The following is a 19,407-nucleotide window of genomic DNA, read 5'->3' as shown; positions in this document are numbered from 1 at the left end:
GACAAAGATGGAAAGAGCTCCTACCTGTTTACTGCGTCTTAAATAGTCCCAAAGCCAACATGCAGGGCCAAGGCTGAAAGAAACAGAATATATATTCCAAGACAATTACAGGATAAGTAAAGATTGCTTATTAAATATGAATTTGACTTTATCTCCTTTGACTGGATATTGCCCCATTTGGGCTATACATGCAATAAGAAACTATTTTACCCTCCATTTTTTTTTTAATTTAAGTATATCTGATTCTTTTTGTACTTACCAAATTTCCTCCTCAGGACTATGATATCTCCACTGGATTGGCTCGCTTATAGATACACATATCTCATCAGAACATGACAGTGCAAAATTCACCTTTACTCTGGGATATGAATTCACTCTACTTGCCTTATTAATAGGAAAAAAAATGGGAAGACATCAGTTTTAATATTTCATTCTTCCCTTAATCCATTACAGGTTCGCATATAATTCTTGGTAGAAATAAGGCATTTGTTAGTCTTTCTTTGTATCAAATGATTTTTTTTGGCTGAATGATTACTGAAATTTATCAGAGAACTGAAGTAGTAAATAATTATGTAAAAAAATGCTTACCAGGAGATTACGAGATGAAATTTCTGCCCTATAAGTTCGAACGTCTTCCAAGTCCAACGTGGCAACCAAGACTTCCTAAGGAAAGCCATTAAAAATTAAATGAATATTCCTCAAACAGACATGCAAAGGCTTTCCAAGCCCACCCAAGATATAATATGTTTAGAAAATAGATAGGCAGTCTTTTCCAGCGTAGGGACTAAACTCACATGGGTAATCCCAGTGATTTCAACAGAATTACTTCTGTGACTCAAGTAAGAGGAACTGACTTAGTCCACTAAATGGGCTAAACTAAGGCTGTCCAACTTGTAAGCAACCAGGAGCCACACACAAAGCAGGCTGCACTACTAGGGTCCACCTGCTCTGTGCAGTGCACTAGTGAGGGTCACAGGCCCCCAGGCTGCATGGCTTTCCCCCCAGTTGTACCATGCACCCATATCACCCTGCTGCAGCTCACATATATGCTGCACCTGCAATGACCCTGGGGGGTAAGTGCAGAACACAGAAGCCAGGGGGTGGAGGGGAGCCCAAGAGTTGCAACTTACCCCACCACAAGCCACATGCAGCTCCTGGAATGCCAGCTGGACAGCCCTGTGCTAACTACAAACTATCTTGCTATCTCTCGGTGGGTAAAGTTCACAATGCTGCAAAACACTGTACTTCATACCTTTTTACATCCAACTGCTTACAATAAGCACATAAGTTAACAGAGCCTCCCCCTAATCATACTGGGTGCGTCTACATGTGTTTTACTGCAGAGTAGACAAATTAGCTCCACAGTAGTGTCACAGTCTACACATGCGCCGGTATTAGGGTGCCGTAAACCAATTGACTCCACCATAAAATAGTACTAGATTCATTCATAGATGTTAGGGTCGGAAGGGACCTCAATAGATCATCAAGTCCGACCCCCTGCATAAGCAGGAAAGAGTGCTGGGTCTAGATGACCCCAGCTAGATACTCATCTAACCTCCTCTTGAAGACCTCCAGGATAGGGGAGAGCACCACCTCCCTTGGGAGCCCGTTCCAGACCTTGGCCACTCGAACTGTGAAGAAGTTCTTCCTTATGTCCAGTCTAAATCTGCTCTCTACTAGCTTGTGGCCATTGTTTCTTGTAACCCCCGGGGGCGCCTTGGTGAATAAATCCTCACCAATTCCCTTCTGTGCCCCCGTGATGAACTTATAGGCAGCTACAAGGTCGCCTCTCAACCTTCTCTTGCGGAGGCTGAAAAGGTCCAGTTTCTCTAGTCTCTCCTCGTAGGGCTTGGTCTGCAGGCCCTTGACCATACGAGTGGCCCTTCGCTGTACCCTCTCCAGGTTATCCGCATCCTTCTTGAAGTGTGGCGCCCAGAATTGCATGCAGTACTCCAACTGCGGTCTGACCAACGCCCTATAGAGGGGAAGTATCACCTCCTTGGACCTATTTGTCATGCATCTGCTGATGCACGATAAAGTGCCATTGGCTTTTCTGATGGCTTCGTCACACTGCCGGCTCACGTTCATCTTGGAGTCCACTAGGACTCCAAGATCCCTTTCCACCTATGAGCCACCCAGCAGGTCATTCCCCAGGCTGTAGGTGTGCTGGACATTTTTCCTCCCTAGGTGCAGCACTTTGCATTTCTCCTTGTTGAACTGCATCCTGTTGTTTTCTGCCCACTTGTCCAACCTATCCAGGTCTGCCTGCAGCTGTTCCCTGCCCTCCGGCGTGTCCACTTCTCCCCATAGCTTTGTGTCATCTGCAAACTTGGACAGAGTACATTTCACTCCCTCGTCCAAGTCACTGATGAAGACATTAAAGAGTATCGGTCCAAAGACCGAACCCTGCGGGACCCCACTGCCCACACCCTTCCAGGTCGAGACCGACCCATCTACCACGACTCTTTGGGTGCGACCCTCTAGCCAATTCGCCACCCACCGGACTGTGCAGTCATCCACATCACAGCCTCTTAACTTGTTCACCAGTATGGGGTGGGATACCGTATCGAAGGCCTTCCTGAAGTCTAAGTATACGACATTCACCCCTCCTCCTGTGTCCAGGCGTTTCGTAACCTGGTCATAGAAAGAGACTAGGTTGGTCAGGCACGATCTGCCCGCCACAAACCCATGCTGGTTTCCCCTCAGCATAATTTGTCCTGCCGGGCTCTCACAAATGTGAGCCTTGATAATTTTTTCAAATACTTTACCAAGGATGGAGGTGAGACTGACCGGCCTATAGTTGCCCGGGTCCTCCTTCCTCCCCTTTTTGAAAATGGGGACCACGTTAGCCCTTTTCCAGTTCTCCGGGACTTGGCCCGTGCGCCACGAGCATTCGAATATTCCCGCCAGTGGCTCTGCAATGACGTCGGCCAGTGCCTTCAGCACCCTCGGATGGAGCCCATCCAGGCCTGCCGACTTAAAGGCATCCAGTTCTTCCAAGTGACTCTGCACCACCTCAGGATCTACGTATGGAAGTCTGGCGCCTTGCTGCTGCCTCTCTACAACCCCAGTGAGAGACTTGTCGTGCCCCTCGCTTAGGAACACTGAGGCAAAGAACTCGTTGAGGAGTTCAGCCTTGTCCCCCCCTATCTGTCACCAATTGTTTCTGCTGTCTGAGATAGTACTATCTTATGGCAAAGTCATTACAAGTGATCAAACGCACTGGGCATACATTGTGCCTGGTCACCCTAGCCAGCCAGGGACCAGACTCTTGCCTGACCCTCATGCCCCAGCCAGCCCCTCCAATGCATGATGCTGACCCCCAGAGCCTCCTGCCAGCCCGGGGCTGCTCCACCCCAGCTCAAAGTGCTGCTGTCCCAGGCACACACGTAGTCGTTGCAGATGACCCTGGCTGAAACTGCTCCAGAGTTTATTGCTTTGCCTTGATTTCACATGTAGATGCACCCACTAATTTCTAAACAGGCAGGCCTAGTCTGCATGGAGATTCTTAAAAATTCTCCTCATGTTGTACCTCTACCAGGGATGGCAATAGTGCCAGTGTAGACTGGGCAAGAACAATTTTACTATGGTACCATCCAGGTTTCTAAAAAGATTTGCACAACCTGGTGAAAGCATGCATGCCTGGTGTACACTAGGGCTTCTTGCCTGTCTAACACCAATGGAATTAAGCCCGGACTACAGTGGGAAAATTTCTGAAAAGCCTCCATTCAAACAGAACCCTGCTAACTGCAGCAAGATAAGAAAATGAAGGTGATGCACAGATGAGAGACCAATGAGTGAAAGGAAACTTACAGCATAATTAATTCAAAATGAATTACCACATCGTCCAGAGAAAACTGGGATCCTTGAGCAACAGTATCTCCATTCACAGAAATCATGGCACAACCATCATAGTACAAACGATCACCATCACAGCCTTTCTGATTGGCTAAAATATAAATACCACCATTCTAAGAAGAAAAATGTATGAAGTTGGTTTCCTAAATATAACCATTTGAAAACAAACAAATGCTAAAATGGAAAAATGCTATTTTCTACCCTTTATTCCTGCAACCACTCTCTCCATTTTTGGACTTTGAGCCAGAATAAATGGTCATTTGAAAAGCACTCAGCTCCCTGTGGATACTTCAGAAACAAAAACGGACAATAACCTCCCTAGCAGCTGATACATATAGAAAGCAAGAGCCTTCTATTGCTACCAGCTAATATAGAGTAGTTTTTTGGCTTCAAGTGGTAGAGATCTACACTTTGGATTTGTTGACAAAAAAAAGTAAGCATTTGTGACTAACCACAATCAAAGCATGGTAAATCATTAGGAGACAGTCACACACACACACACATAACTTCTCATGGTTCAGTTTACCATACAATGGCTTGCTTTAACTTTAATTATTATGAACTAATATATATTGTTTCTTTTTAAACTAAGCAGAATTTTAATGAAAAAATGCTAATGCTTTTTTCTTTTAAAAAAATAAAATCTCCTTGCTGATCTCCACTGCCAAATTATAAACTTCCATTGCCAAGTTATAAAACTCTGAGAAAGAAAAGGATTAAGTAATCTTTTAGGAAAAAAACTGAAAGGTTTGAGTGCATATCAGGGTGTAAATTCTCTTACTGATATAATTATAATTATTGTTAGAATGTTAAAATGATTATGTGAACTGAGAGACAGGCAAAGAAGCCACAGAAGCTTGACTATGTTTCTGTGCGTGTGTCTACATGTGCAATTAATGAGCATTAAAGTTACTGTGCAGTAACTTAAGGCACATTAATATGTGGCTGGGAATGCTTCTACACCTGCTCCTGTCAGGAGTACATTTGCTCCCAACCGGAAGAATTCAGTGCAGAGCTACTCCAACTACTCCTGCTCCACCCCACTGCAGCAGCCAGAGGGGATGCAGGCTCCCTTGGGTGCCCTGGGCTGGCAGAGAGCATGGGGGTCAGGCCTGGGCTTGGGGGGAGTGAGGGAGCTCTTCCACTTCTGGGGCAGCTCCCTGCCAGCCCCATGCCAAGCATGGTTCCTATCCACCCCATGCTGTCTGGCTGACTGGAAGCAATTTGCTGTCTACACATGCACTACTGAGCATTTACTCTAGTATCTGTATTTCTTGGTAGTAGGAAACCATGCATTAACCTAATTTACTAATTTAAATTAGTCTAACTGTGCAGTAAAGCCTCTCATGTAGACATACCCTGTATATGCTAGAAAACCTATACCTTCTGCTCAGTGGATTACAGCTGGGCAGTGAACTGCCACTGTATTATGGGGAGCACATTGAGAAGGACTGGTCTTATATAAGAACTTATGGGGAATTATACATAGAGCAACTACAGCTACCAGCAGTCTATGCTATGTACAGAATACATATACCGTCTTCATACCTGCACTTGCTTACAGTTTATTGTTATTTCCCTCTGGGTACAACTTTTTATGATTTCAATGGATTGGTTTTGTCCATTTACCATTACAGTGTGTTTTCTTTTTTAATAAAATGGTCCTAAATATAGAGGATTGAGAGGCACCAATTTTTTAGAACTCTTAACATTAACAATGATCAAATAAAATCAGGTTTTTAACTCTCCCTTATTAATAACAGGTTTAACATAAAAGTGCCACTGCCACAAGGAGATAATATGTCCTGTCGGAGCAAAGAAGTCTCCTCTGAAAAATGAGATACATATAACGAGGAAATAAAAGTTAGTCTTTTAGAAGAAATACCTTTGCTGTTGCAGAGTTTACCAAATCAACCCGAATGTAGGCTTTCTGCAGAACATGATGACTCCCAGACGAGTTAGTGAAAATCTCCACTCCATCGAGTCCCATTTCAATATGGGGGCTGCCCAAATGAAAGGCAGAACAGTACTTAGTAGGCAATGTCACAAATGAAATGTATATTTCATGTATAGGCATCTCCATGATTCACACCAGGAGTGGCCCCCACAATGGGTCCTTTAATGTTTTTCATTTTGCTGCTTGTCCCATCCCCACCCCAAACCCCTGCTTAGCAGAGGAGCCTTGCTGACCAGCCTGATTGCTACTGATTGCTGAAAACGGTAGTTTTAACTACGCCAAGATTTTTGCTTCCCTAGCAATCAGCAGGGCCCTTCTACCAATCGGGAGCAGTGGGGGAGCCAGGGCCAAGCAGCAAAATGAAAAACGTTAAAGGAGCTGCTGTGGGGGGCACTTCCAGCGTGATTTACAGAGATTCCTATTCATGTACCACTTAAAAATTAGCGAACACTAGCAACTTTTCCTTGCCTACAAAAAAAATCTGCCAGTTTAAATATACATCATGGTTAGGTCAACCAATGCAAGCATTTGCTAACACATCCTCTGTATTCCTGCATTGCTTCTTTTCTGTTGTCAGGATGGATACCATTTCCTAGAGGAAAGAAGGGGTTTTTCTCACCTTCTTCCCACAAGCAATGGAAAGCTATCCTCTTAAAAGGGAATCATCTGTTCATAGGTCTGAATATCTTACCATGGGCACGTCTACACATTTATTGCTCCCAGATGCACCATTTGAATGTACGCCCAGGACCACAGCATGTTGAGCTGGGTCGGAGCAGCCCCAGCTGGCAGGGGGCTCAGGAGGTCAGCCCGTCAGGCCAGGGCTGCGCCAACCTGGCTCAACATGCTACAGAGGGGCTGGCTGGGGCATGAGGGTGCTCCAGTGAGGGGCTAGGCGGCAGACAGCCCCCCGCACTGAATCATCCTTGTACCTCAAATCAGCCAGATCAGCATCCACATGTGCACTTCTCTGAACGAAAAACTCTGCAGAATTTAAACTGCTGCAGGGTTTAGTTTCCTGCAGCCTAATAGGGCTGCATGTGTTGACACAAGATGTTTACTGAGGAACTAATCAGTCTACTCAACAGTACAAGTCTCATGTAGAGAGACCCACAGAGAAGCAAAAAGTAAGATGATTTTGGTTGGAGAAGGGAAGCTGTCCAACACTTATCTTTATCTAAAACATCTTTTTAAAGTAATTAAAAAACTTCAGACAAAAAAACAAGTATAATTCTAGAGTACATAACCAGCAACAAAATTTATTTTCCCCACATGATATTCAGCTGATATTCATGATACTCCTTTAAAAAATATCAGGCTGATGATTAAAAACAAAGAGCACCTAAGGTAAAGAGTTAGTGATACACTTATAAAGAAGTCTGTGCTCTAGGTTATTCAAGGTAACGAGTCCAATTCAATCTGTTACATTAGACTGTTTACAAATATCAGCCAGATAGAAAGGGTGAATTAGTCTGAACTATTTCATCTGAGCTAATGTAACTGCATTTGAAAAGAAAGTCATTGGGAAGATAAAATTCTGCAGCTCTCCTTTTGGCAGATTTAGGGTATGCTTTATCCTACTTTCCATCTTTCCCTTTGTCTTACCTATTTGGTGCCCACAATTCTTCACAGATTTCAGTCCCTAGGCAGGTATCTTTGGTAGCCAGCACTGCATCACCAAAAGGAACAGTTTCCTGAGATAGAGAACAAGATGTGTGTGTGTCATGATTTTACTTAGTTAGACCTAAAACACAAAATCTAGTTCAGATTATGAACTACTCAGAATTTCAGCTATATTTAGATCCACGATTTTATTCCAGACCCACCTCTCTTTACTCAACATCCTACAAAACAAAAGTTGCTATGGCTAATGGCCACCCTCCGACTTAATATGGAGTTATGACAACAGTTAACAACTCTCTATTTAGACCAAGACAGAGAGATTTCATGTTACCGCTTGAAATGCTACATGCCAGATTTCTGCATCAACCATCAAAACAGAGAAAAATCTTTATATAATGTGCAATTCAAATATGACTTGTAAGCTCCTGGCAGGCAAATCTTTGTTCGGTAAATGCTGGCTCCTACCTTGCTGAATAACATTAACATTTTAGTCAACATTTGAGGCTAAAGTATGTTCTTCCAACAGTAACTGGGAAATTCCACTGAAACTACTGAATATATTCTGTTGTGATAAACTGCAGAGTTTGGCCTTGTAACTTTCTGTTGTTTAAATTCTGAACTAGTTGATACTAAAATATAGTTGGAAAACATTTATTCATTCCACTCACCTGTCCTGTAACCTCCTGTATCATGCGGGGAAGAAAATATTCTTCCACATGCCTAAAACAATCATACAGATTATCAGTGTCTAGAAACAAATTCTGAGCTTTGCTTCATAGCTACTGTTCACCTGTGCTTGTTTCTAATGCATGCCAATGTAGGCTAAAGCATCTTGGTGTGCTTTCATGGGATGAATTTGGCCCTGAAGGTAAAGAATTAGACCTTCACATTTGCTACAAGATCAATGATAAATGCTTTCAAAACCATAAAATAAGAACAATCCCATTTTCTTCAGAATAAGTGCCTTAACCACAATGGAGAACTTCAGGCTAAACGATTTAGAAAATGTTGGAAATGTGGGGGGTATCAGTTGAGTTTTCTCTGTTCTAAATTCAGTTTACAGCTTTGCAACTCTGCAAACACAGCCAGTTTCCCTTTCTAAGGGCTGTTTCTTTTATCCACAAATCACTGGGTGTGGGGAAAACTGACAACTCTTGTGCCAAATCTAACCGTCTTATATTAACTGCAACAACCAAAAACTCTCTTAAGGCAGAATGTTTTATTGTATTTCTGGGTATATACGCATGAGCATTCATAGAGATGATTATACAAGTTAGCAGTGGACAAGCGGATGGTAACGTGCCTCCTTTCTAGTGGCAGAAAGGTTAATGCTTGGAAAAATGATTTCCTAACAGGCTGTGCGCCAAGTTTACAGGTGTCCTTCCTCCTGGCTGCATACATTAGCCAAAATGCTATAAACTGGATTTTTCCCTGTCTAGGAATCAAGGACTGATAGTCACCTCTGCTCACTCTTTTAGCAAAAACACAACAATACTCAGTAAGTACTAAGTTTAATGTATGTCATACTTTAAGAACAGAATGTCAATTTGGTTTGATCAAAATGATCTACTGCGAGATTGTGAGGAATATAAGGGAAGAAAATACAGTTAACTGAAACAACATTGCTAGAGCAGAGGCCTATCCATGTGGTGCAGGACTGAAAGGGTTCCAGCTCTTGTACAGGCCCCAAATACCACCTTTTTTTTTTTTGTTTTGTTTTGTTTTTTTTTTTTTTATAGATTTCATAGACATTAGGGCTGGAAGGGACCTCGAAGATCATCAAGTCCAGCCTCCCGCCCAAAGGGCAGGAAGTCAGCTGGGGTCATAGGATCCCAGCAAGATAAACATCCAATTTACTCTTGAAGGTGTTCAATGTAGGTGCTTGAACCACCTCCGATGGCAAGCTGTTCCAGACCTTGGGGGCTCAGAGAGTAAAGAAATTCTTCCTTATGTCCAGCCTGAAACGGTCTTGCAGTAGTTTATAACCGTTTGACCTCGTCAACCCTTGGGGCGCTCTGGTGAACAAATGTTCCCCCAGATACTGGTGGTCACCCCTGATAAACTTACAGGTGGCCATCAGATCACCCCTGAGCCTGCGCTTTTCCAGGCTAAAGAGCCCCAGGGCTCTCAGCCTGTCATCGTAAGGTCTGTTTTCCTGACCTCTGATCATGCGCGTGGCTCTTCTCTGGACTCTCTCAAGCTTCTCCGCATCCTTTTTGAATTGTGGAGCCCAAAACTGGACGCAGTACTCCAGCTGCGGCCTCACCAAGGCTGAGTACAAGGGGAGAATGATGTCCCAGGATTTGCTTGAGAAGCATCTATGGATGCAAGCCAGCGTTTTGGTCACTTTACTAGGCGCATCACATTGCAAGCTTATGTTCATCTTGTGGTCAATGATGACCCCCAAGTCTTTTTCTTCTGTAGTGCTAGCCAGTGTAGCACTGCTGAGCCTATAAGGATGCTGCAGGTTTTTCCTGCCAAGGTGGAGAACCTGGCATTTTTTCACTGTTAAACACCATCAGGTTCTCACCCGCTCATTTGCTGAGCCTGTCCAGGTCTGCCTGGATCGCCCCCCTGTCATCCTGGTGTGGATGCTTTGCCCCAAAGTTTGGTGTCATCGGCGAACTTGGCCAGTCCGCTTCTGACTCCAATGTCCACATCATTAATGAAGATTTTGAACAGTATGGGTCCACGGACAGTGCCTTGGGGGATCCCACTGGTCGCAGGACACCATGATGAGTGACTTCCATCAATTACTACCCTCTGGGTCCGACCATGGAGCCAATTTCCCAGCCAGCAGATCGTGGTGGACCCAAGGCCACAACTGGCCAGTTTCACCAAGAGGTGATCATGGGATACCAGATCAAAGGCTTTTTTGAAGTCAAGATATATGACATCAATCTCTTCTCCCTTGTCCAGGTGATAGGTCACCTGGTCAAAGAAGGAAATGAGATTGGTCAAGCAAGACCTACCCGCAACAAACCTGTGCTGGCTATCCCTCAGGATGTTGGCATCGGCCAGTCCATTAAGGATGGCCTCTTTAATAAACTTTTCTAAGATCTCCCCGGGATAGAAGTCAGGCTGATGGGCCTATAGTTTGCCGGATCCACTTTCCTCCCTTTCTTGAAGATAGGCACCACATTGACCTTCTTCCAGTCTTTGGGCACTTCACCAGAGTGCCAGGAGTTTTCAAAGATCCGTGCCAGAGGCTGGACTATGATGCTCGCCAGCTCCTTGAGTACCCTGGGGTGTAGATTGTCAGGGCCGGTTGATTTGAAGGTATCCAGCCTCTCAAGGTGTTCCTTCACAAGGTCAGCATTGATGGAGGGCAGGGGATCTCCCTCACCCAGACCTCCCTGTCCCATAGTGGGCACGGGCGTCCCATGGAACTAATGAAAGACCGACACAAAGTACCCATTTAATAGGTTGGCTTTTTCCTGGGTGTCAGTTGTCCCATCTGGTTCAGCAGGGGTCCAATGTTGCCCTTGCTTTTCCTCTGGCTCCCCACATATCTGAAAAAGGACTTTTTATTGTCCTTAATGCTCAAAGCTAGCTTGGTATCGTCATTTTAAGTTTATGGAAGAGCCTTCCTCAAGAAGGGAGCAAGGATTTCTGGCTGACTTGTGGTTTAGCTCATTTGTAGTGGCATCAGTGACAGTACTAAGTAAAAGCTTCTGCTGTGAGTGATATAAACTAAAATAAGAGAGCCTGCATGGGGATTTTCCTGTGGTTCCTTTGATGTGCTTCGTATTTGGAGGAAATGCTATTTGCAGCTCACAATGATATAATTGTAAACTAAAAGTCACTACAGAGAAGGATGATTTTCCTAATTGCTCTGGTGGATGGAATGCCATGACTCCAGAAGGTAGATTTTACATGTCTTGTTAAGTAGAATGACTAAGCAAAATAAATATATTTGGTGCTGAAAGCAAATATGAGATGGTACTCAATCATCCCATAAACAAGAATGACTCTGGCTGTGGCTTTCTAGCGAGATGTGTCTATAAGGTAGTCTCTTTGTATTAAGCTTCTTAACCCAGGTGACTTCAAAACAGCCACCCAGAATTTCATAGATCGCACACTGCATTTTCCCATTCATACAAACAAAACTACCACCAAGAGAATTTTTCTTTTGAATTCAGTGTCTGAATTGCCTGGTGAAAACTTCCTAGGTGCTGCTTATTGCTGACTAGCTTGCAGTCTTCATTTCTACTCTGTGGGAACTGAGAAGGGAGAAGAAGGGAGGAGGACAGGACCTCAATGTCATCAGCATCTTTCTTCTAAGAATTCACTTCATGATCAGATATACATGGTTCAATGCCCAGCCTAGTTGAAGAACTTTCTAACTGAACTTCATTTAAGGTGGCTTAAATAAACTTCTCATGCTATTGAACTGACATCAGAACTAACTGGTAATGAAATGTCCATGGCTGTAATGGCAAATCAACCCTTTTAAGCAAATCTCATCAGTAACTTATCCACAGCTTACCGGGTTCTACTCCATGGGGTAAACCACCGAAGTTCCCTGTAGTTTCCTGAATTAGCCAAGATCATCTTTGGTCTGATCAAAAGAATCTTCCTTAAAAGAACCAAAGCAAACAGAGCATGGGGCAACGATCTTACACTTACATAGCAATTTGTAGATCAGTTTTCCTTTGCATAGTCCAACTGTTTCAGTTTTTCTGTTTGCTTTTACCAACCTTGCACACACCAGTGGTAATTTTTTATTTTGTAATGCCGTTGTAAAAATCATAATACATTGCCACTAACTTAGCTTGCTATTTGAACTAACCATATTTAAACAAACATGTTGCAGAATCATTCATTTTTTCTACTGAAAATTATACATCAAGAAATCATCTTCTCTGTGGGTAAAATAGTATTACGTTGCTAAGAAATACATACTTGTTTAAGAAGATCACTCTACAACTGTAGCGAATATTTCTGTGCATAACTGGCCTGTAAAAATAAAAATCAGAGTTATCAACAGCTAAATTCAGAAAAGAAAACAAACAAGCTAATTAATGAAATAGGCTCATCAAAAGGTCTACCTTGTTACATTGGATCAGCATTAGATCTCAGCCGTCTGGCTAAGATCAGCTCTCATACTTTTGTGCAGATTTCCTAGACAGATTATCTAAAACAATTTAACAGGTTTTAGGGTCAAGATTCTCTCCCACAGTTGTAATAAAAAAAAGTAGCTTACAAAAAAAAAATAAAAATAAAAATAAAAAAAAAAATCAGTGACTGAATCAGTTTTGTCTGCATTTACTACTGAATCATTTTATCTTTATAAAATGTAAATAGGTATATGCTGTTTTATAGCCTCCTCAGTCAAACTTGATTGTGCCTGACACCATCAGCTAAATCAGCAATGTAGGCAGACAAGTTGTACATATTTCTTTTCACTGAAGTGATTTAGACCCGCTTAGTCTAGTACAGTAAATCTGAGTAGCAGTATATAGATAATTTGCAGCATATTCACCATTATCAAAGTAAGGCTGCCTGCTCAGCAATAGCTAGTAGGATTATTTAAGTACTCAATATCTTTTAGAAATTGATCTGGAATATATTCCTAAAGGATAAGTGTTAAGCTCTTTCAAACAGCTGGGTAAACTGAAATAAAGAAGCATGCATAAGATCAAGTAGTATACCCATGGGTTCCCAGTACAGGCAGTCCTTGGACTTACAACACAATTGGTTCCTGAAAACCACATCTTAAGTCAAAACATTGCAACTCGGAACCAATTTTCTCATAAGAAACAATGTTATAAATGGGGGATTGGTTCCTGAACCAAGGTCCAAAACCCTAGTTTCACCAAAAATAACCCAGAATTTTGTACTCAATCAATTATAGACAAGTAGTATAGAGACATTAATGTATTTATATTATACATAGCTATCATATTGATTTGGAAGGACTTCTTCCAGGTGACTTTGCTGGACTTTTTGAAGGGCTCTTGGCTGGAGTCTTCTCAGGAGTCTTGGGTGCAGGTTTTTCTGGAGTCTTGTCTGCTTTCTTAAAGAAAGTGTCCAAGGAAGTTTGGACAGATGTTCTCCAGGGAGATGAGAGTGATGCAGCAAGCTTGTTCACTGGTGTGGCATCACATCAGATCAAGCATTGTAAAGTCGAAACTGATGTCAAAGTTGAAACGGTGTCAATTTATAAACGTTGTAAGTGCGAAATGCTGTAACTCAAGGACTGCCTGTACTATGTTCTAGTTACAAAGCAATCCTCTCACACTGTTCTCTTTAAAAAAAAATTAAAAAAAAAAAATCACTCATTAAAAATATGCCTCCTTTTTATTCTGGGTATAAACCAGGTAATTTCAGTATTTTAAATTAGAATTCCCAACTCTTCCAATTTTACTTTCCTTCTGCAGCTCACCTTATGAAAAATAGTGTTGTAACAGCACAAGGAAATAGTCTTTTGAAAATGAGACTTAGGCTCCTAAATCATTAAAAATTTCAACATTTTATGTAGAGTCTTCTCTAACCAAAACCTATTCAGACAGGACAGCACCATCATGTTTTTCTTAAACAGCTACCCCTTCCTCATAATTATATAGCACTTACATTCCCACATCACATATAATGTCTTGAGCAGCAGGAGATTCCAAAAGCTTTGCCAGAACTTGAAATGAATGCAAGAGTGTGTCAGACTCATAATAGTGATCTGAACAGCCATAACCACTGCACACAAAAAGATACAAAGCAACAAATTCAGATGAGAGCAGTATTAGACACAAACCAAAGCTACTTAAGACAAGAACCACCTTTCCCATATCTGAAATTACCCATATCACAAACTGTAAAGTCATAAACTGAAATGATGTAACAGCAATGTTGGGAATGTTCTCTCCCAAAAAATAAATGGAGGTCAAGAACAAACAATCTGGAATTTTTGCTGTAATAACTTATTGAATAATTGGTGCCAGTCACATTTGCAAACCAAAAATCCAATCATTTAACCCACCCCAATCTATCAATATCATATTTTTGCTCCTATACACAACCTTATGTAATTTACACAATATTATACAGAGTAATATGCATTTGGATTTAATTTTGGTCAGTCATTATGGCTTGGTTACCCTGAAAATGAACAGTATACACCCTTTCTCCCTTGGAGAGAAACCAGATATACAGTGATTAAGATGGTCTCACCATATTTCAAGCTCTGGGCCAAGTCTGTATCTTGCTCCTTTGTGCTTAGCAATTTCAATACCTATAAAATGGGGTTTTAGAAATCAGTGTCCATTCTACATGGAAATATATTAAACAACAAGTTAAAATCTCAATATGCAGAGAATCCCTCTATTTAAATGTGTAACCCCAAAGTCTGTTTTAACAGTTTCCACCAGTGTCATACTAATACCCAGTAAAAGCAAAGTTCCTTGTAGTCTAAGTATTCTTTTTGGCATAGTTTATGTCCACAGAAGGCAGGGTAGATATGCACCTTGTATACTAACCAGGAAAGATAATAGATGAGCACAATCTTTCATGAACTCCAGGTCACTTCATGAAGTGCTGTGACAGGACAGCATAGAAAATGAAGCGAGTGATTTGAAGGTCTAGGGACAGAAGTTGCACATAAATTTGTTTAAGTGATCAGAAACTGGTTTAAACCTGTAGCAGAACAGAAGCTCAGTGTGAATAAACCAGTTTCAAAATGGCTGAAACTAGTTTAAGATAAACCTGGTTGAATGTAGTATCAGACTTAACTGACTTAGGTCTAACTGCTTTATGGAACTTCCATCCCAGATCCCCTTCCTGGTTCAAGTTAAATCACAGTCCCCCAGAATCCCAGCATGCTTTGCAGGCCTGGGCTGTCTGCTGGAGCAGAGGAGGGTTGGCCCCACCCCTCTGCTTTCTAGCTGGAGCAGTGATGGCTGGCTGACAAGGGGCACGGATGTGGCGGGGGATATAGCCCGGTCTGAATTTTCACTACTGGAGTGGAGGGGGCAAGGGCTTGGCACAGCAGGCTCAGGCAGAGGGGAATTAAACCCCACTGCCTCCCCACTCCCACCAGCATGGACCCCAGCATCTGCCCAGCTTTTCCCCCCTGCTTGTGGCTCAGCATGGCCTGGTCCCCCCAGAGCCCCTCTCACAGCCAGAGTGGGATCCTGATGTGTTTTCCCAGCTGGAAGGGACAGGGTTTTGCTTGTGGCAGCTCAGGAGCAAAGGCCAAATCAGTTGGGAAACAAAATGGCCCCAAGCCCAGGTGGAGACATGAAGAGGGATCGCAGTGGCAGCTCTATCATGGAAGTGAGCCCTGCTGACCAGAGAAACCCAGGCTGGGCTGGGGCAGGGGTGGGGAGGGGGCTCAAATGTGTTTGCACTAGCCCGGAGCAGAGTCAAGCCGGCCCAAAAATGCAGCTGGGGGAGCAACTCCTGCCCAGTAGCCCTGTCTACCTGCTGAAGAGTAGCTCCCAGGCCAGCCCTGGGCCCTGCAGTGGCGTACACAGTGCAGACTTGCCCCCTGCACACTATTACCTGCGTCCACCTCGCCACCACGTGCCAAGCTAGGCATGTCCTACTCAGTCTTCCCCTACCCAGCAGCACTGCAGCATGGCCCCATGTACCAGGCATCAGGCGCTACCCCTATGGCTTCCCCGCTGCTGCTGCCATCTGCCCACCTGGCAGCCAACCACAGTTTGGCAGCGTGGGCAGCATCTACCAGTATGGCCGGGGTGGGCACCCCCTTCCACAGTCATAGCAGTCTGAGCGGGCCTGGCCATACACCCCCGACAGCTCACCTTTTCCCCAGCCTGAAGGGAAGACAGGGCTCACTCCAATCCCCCCTCCCCACCCCCGACTTCTAGCCTGAGCCACTACAGGGATGTTGCTGCATTTCCAAAATCAAAAGTGAATGTATATTCACTTGCTTGCCGGTTAAATCTATGCAGGTTAGACTGACCTGCAAAGACTGAATCAATTCAGGCTCTGGCTTTCTGAATGTCTGTACTTAGCAGAAAGGTAGGGAGAGGAAGGGGTAGGAGGGAGGCAGTGCTGGGAGAAGCAAGCAAGTGAAGAACCCATAGGAACAAAAGGGGTGCAGAAAGTCGCAATTCTCTAGAGGAGCCATTTGGAGAAAATAGATACATTTTCAAGAACAGCTTCATGATCAACATACCTACAGAGAAGCAGAGAGCTCCTAATCTCCAGGAAAGAAGTGATGCATTAAGAAATCAGGAAGAAAGGAGATGGAGATGCCTGCAACAAGGCTACTCCCCTAACGAGGCAGTGGTGTTTCCACACACATCTCACGTGGCATAGGAGGTTCAGGGGACCTGCCTAAGAGAGGGCAGAGGCAGGAAGGCAGATCAAGCCAAGAGAGCACCAAGGCTGCAAGGGAGCTCTGGAGTTTTATTGATTTGTAAACCCTGATGCAGTGGTATCCCCGCGGGGAGCCTCCCCCTGCACTCTGCCGGGGCTGCAGAGACAACTGATGGTGGAGGGGGAATAGGAGCGATGGAGGGGGTGTGGGGCAGAGATGTGGGGTGGAAAATTTTGCTTTATTTTTCCATGGGAAATTTTCCATTTCTAAAAATGCATTGTTTCATAAAAATCATTAGTAACAATGAATAGATGCCAATACACTATTAGGCAAGCTTGGCAGTTTCTAAGTTGTAATTCATATTTTTCAGTTAATTAAGCCTAAGATGTGTGTGACAGACTACATATATGTTTTATTGATTTGTAAACAGGGGGGTAAATATACTCACATAATAAGCCAAACCAAAAATCAAGTTATCAGTTCACCTAATTGGCTGTGCAGGTCAAGTCAAAACCAAAGCATGGCATATCATGCACAGTTCTTTGGATGTGCTAAAATTAGTGTGTCAACAGTTTTCAGTGCCTTTGGCTTTTTTTCTTAAGTTTAAACAAACAACGTAAGGGAAATCCATGCTATTGCGTACTGTCTTGACATTTTTTACACGTACTCCAATAAAAATCATTTCTTCCCATGTAAAGCCTTGAATTGGTTTGACTATAACATTCCAGCCACATTAAGTGTGCTGTATTCCATTTTTTTTCCTAATCAAATATTTCAGTTCAAATACTCGTGGCTGCTGGGACATAAAATTAACAGGGGGGTATATTTAGCAAACAAAACTAAAAGAAGTAAGTCAAATAAACATGCTACATCAGATCAAGCTCTATTTTTCCGGGAAACCCACATCTCTAGTGTGGGGACATCGCGGGCACAAGCCTCTCTGCCGCTTCCAGCGCTGGCCGCAAGGGCCTGAGCACGTCCCACAGAGGCTGCGGCTTGGCCCGTCCCTCCCTTCCAACCAAGCGGTGTCCCCGGCGCCGCTGCGAGCGCCTCTCCACTTACTTCTTAAAATCCTTTCCAAATTGCCATCGAAATCTAAAGCCCACTGGTTCAGGGCGCAGGTGGCCACTGTCACGGCCCTCGCCATGGCTCCTGCGGACCGGCTCTCCCCAAGCCACGCAAGACCTTCCGGGCCCGTACCCAAGCCTGGGCTTTTCTTTCCTCCTCCCCCCGGAGCCGGCAGGAAGCGGCGGGTCTACAGTAAAAGGAACGCCGAGTCCTCGCCTCTGTGACGTCATAGAGCCGAGACACGTGGGTTCTAGCGGCTGTTTTCACTTTGGCGGATCGCGGGGCAGGGGCCGGAGTCAGGCTGCGCTGTGTGCAGCAGAGAGGCTCGTGCTCGTGGTGTCCCCACACCTTCTTCATCGCTCATATTCCCCCTCTGCCAGCCGCTGTCTCTGCAGGCCGGGCAGAGCGCAGGGGGAGGCTCCCTGCGGGGAAACCGCTGCATTAGGGGTCATACTTGGGCTTGGAGCTCTTTTGGTATGAGATCTGCCTTCCTGCCTCTGCTCTCTCTTGGGCCGGTGCCGTGGGCCTCCTACATACACTGCGTGAGATGTGTGTGGAAACACTTATGCCTCCTTGCAGGCATCTCCTTTCTGACTCATTTTCTATTGTTTCCCTTCCTATTACAGGCATCTCCTCTCTGCCTGATTTCCAACTGTTTCCCTTCCTATTATACGTGGCAAGGAGCTGCAGTTGGGGTGATGTTCAGATCCCAGCATATGTGTCTCTTTCCAGTGTTACTCCACCACGTGGCACACTTACAGCCTGTTTTACCACCGGCTCATTAAAGGATTTTGCCCCATAATCCCAGCCTAATCTCAGTTCTTTAGTCAAGAGCAGAGATTGATACATGATATTATTTTACATGTGTGTTAGTAAATAGACATTTTGGATGACATTCTAACTCTTCAACATGTCTAATTTATTACTTACAACCTTTAATTATGTAAAGTTTAGCCGTGGAAAAGGAACCAGGAACCTGGAATAAGGAACTGGGAATACGGGAAAAAAACTTCAGCTGCATTCTCAAGAAGGGATTGCAACAGGGCCAGAAACCCTGTGTCAACTTCACAGCGCTATAGACAGGACTTTCTCCTGGGTTGTGCCCGTAAAATGTATTTGCCTCTCCTCCTCCACATGCCCTCCTACCCATGCCCTCTTTTGCTTGTTGTTGGCAAAGGGCCCATTTTAGGAGAACTGGGAGAACTCACTTGTGAAACTGAATTTAAATGTAATTCCCCGTAGCTGTAATACCAGTGTTCAGTAACGTCTTGAGGGCTCGTTGCCATGATCTCAGTGCAGATAGCTACATTGAAAAGGAGAATATATTTCCAACCACAAGCAGACCTCAGTCAACTCCACAATCATATCAGATGGGAGGGGGTTAGGGGGCATCCATATTCTTGGTCCAGATGTTTCATCCTGAAGATGAGCTATGAACCTAATAGGGAGAAAATGGTGTCTGTAGTAGCAACATTTGTTTGAGAAGGCCAATTTACCCTGTGCAAGGACTGCGTCTAACTGACAAGAGTCTAACAGAGGCATGTAGCTCTTCAGGTAAAGGTTTTTTTCTAGCTCTGTATTTGCATAATGCCTCATTTACATAATGCAACATTGATTTCTG

General features: G+C 43.9%; 1 protein-coding gene across 3 annotated transcripts in view; it reads right to left on the bottom strand.

The window, feature by feature from the left end:
• Nucleotides 1-17,970, bottom strand: part of NADSYN1 (NAD synthetase 1) — a 54,189-nt gene extending 36,219 nt beyond the window's left edge. For 2 of the 3 annotated variants that reach the window (XM_019476748.2, XM_059722734.1), the window contains exons 1-12: nucleotides 17,781-17,970; nucleotides 14,606-14,666; nucleotides 14,015-14,131; nucleotides 12,344-12,397; nucleotides 11,928-12,017; nucleotides 8,107-8,158; nucleotides 7,421-7,509; nucleotides 5,744-5,861; nucleotides 3,840-3,971; nucleotides 589-663; nucleotides 260-384; nucleotides 25-73 (exon numbers count right to left, since the gene is read on the bottom strand). In XM_019476748.2, the coding sequence (XP_019332293.1) occupies nucleotides 25-73; nucleotides 260-384; nucleotides 589-663; nucleotides 3,840-3,971; nucleotides 5,744-5,861; nucleotides 7,421-7,509; nucleotides 8,107-8,158; nucleotides 11,928-12,017; nucleotides 12,344-12,397; nucleotides 14,015-14,131; nucleotides 14,606-14,666; nucleotides 17,781-17,865 (1,047 nt within the window). In that variant the 5' untranslated portion in view covers nucleotides 17,866-17,970. The remainder of the gene's footprint in view (nucleotides 1-24; nucleotides 74-259; nucleotides 385-588; nucleotides 664-3,839; nucleotides 3,972-5,743; nucleotides 5,862-7,420; nucleotides 7,510-8,106; nucleotides 8,159-11,927; nucleotides 12,018-12,343; nucleotides 12,398-14,014; nucleotides 14,132-14,605; nucleotides 14,667-17,780) is intronic. The other variant, XM_006263448.4, reaches the window with a different exon arrangement.
• Nucleotides 17,971-19,407: the final 1,437 nt, after the last annotated feature.

This window comes from Alligator mississippiensis, chromosome 2 (genome assembly GCF_030867095.1).
Source record: "Alligator mississippiensis isolate rAllMis1 chromosome 2, rAllMis1, whole genome shotgun sequence".
Lineage (NCBI taxonomy): Eukaryota > Metazoa > Chordata > Crocodylia > Alligatoridae > Alligator > Alligator mississippiensis.
The sequence above is the reverse complement of the archived record's forward strand: the minus strand, read 5'-3'. Positions and strand labels throughout refer to the sequence as shown.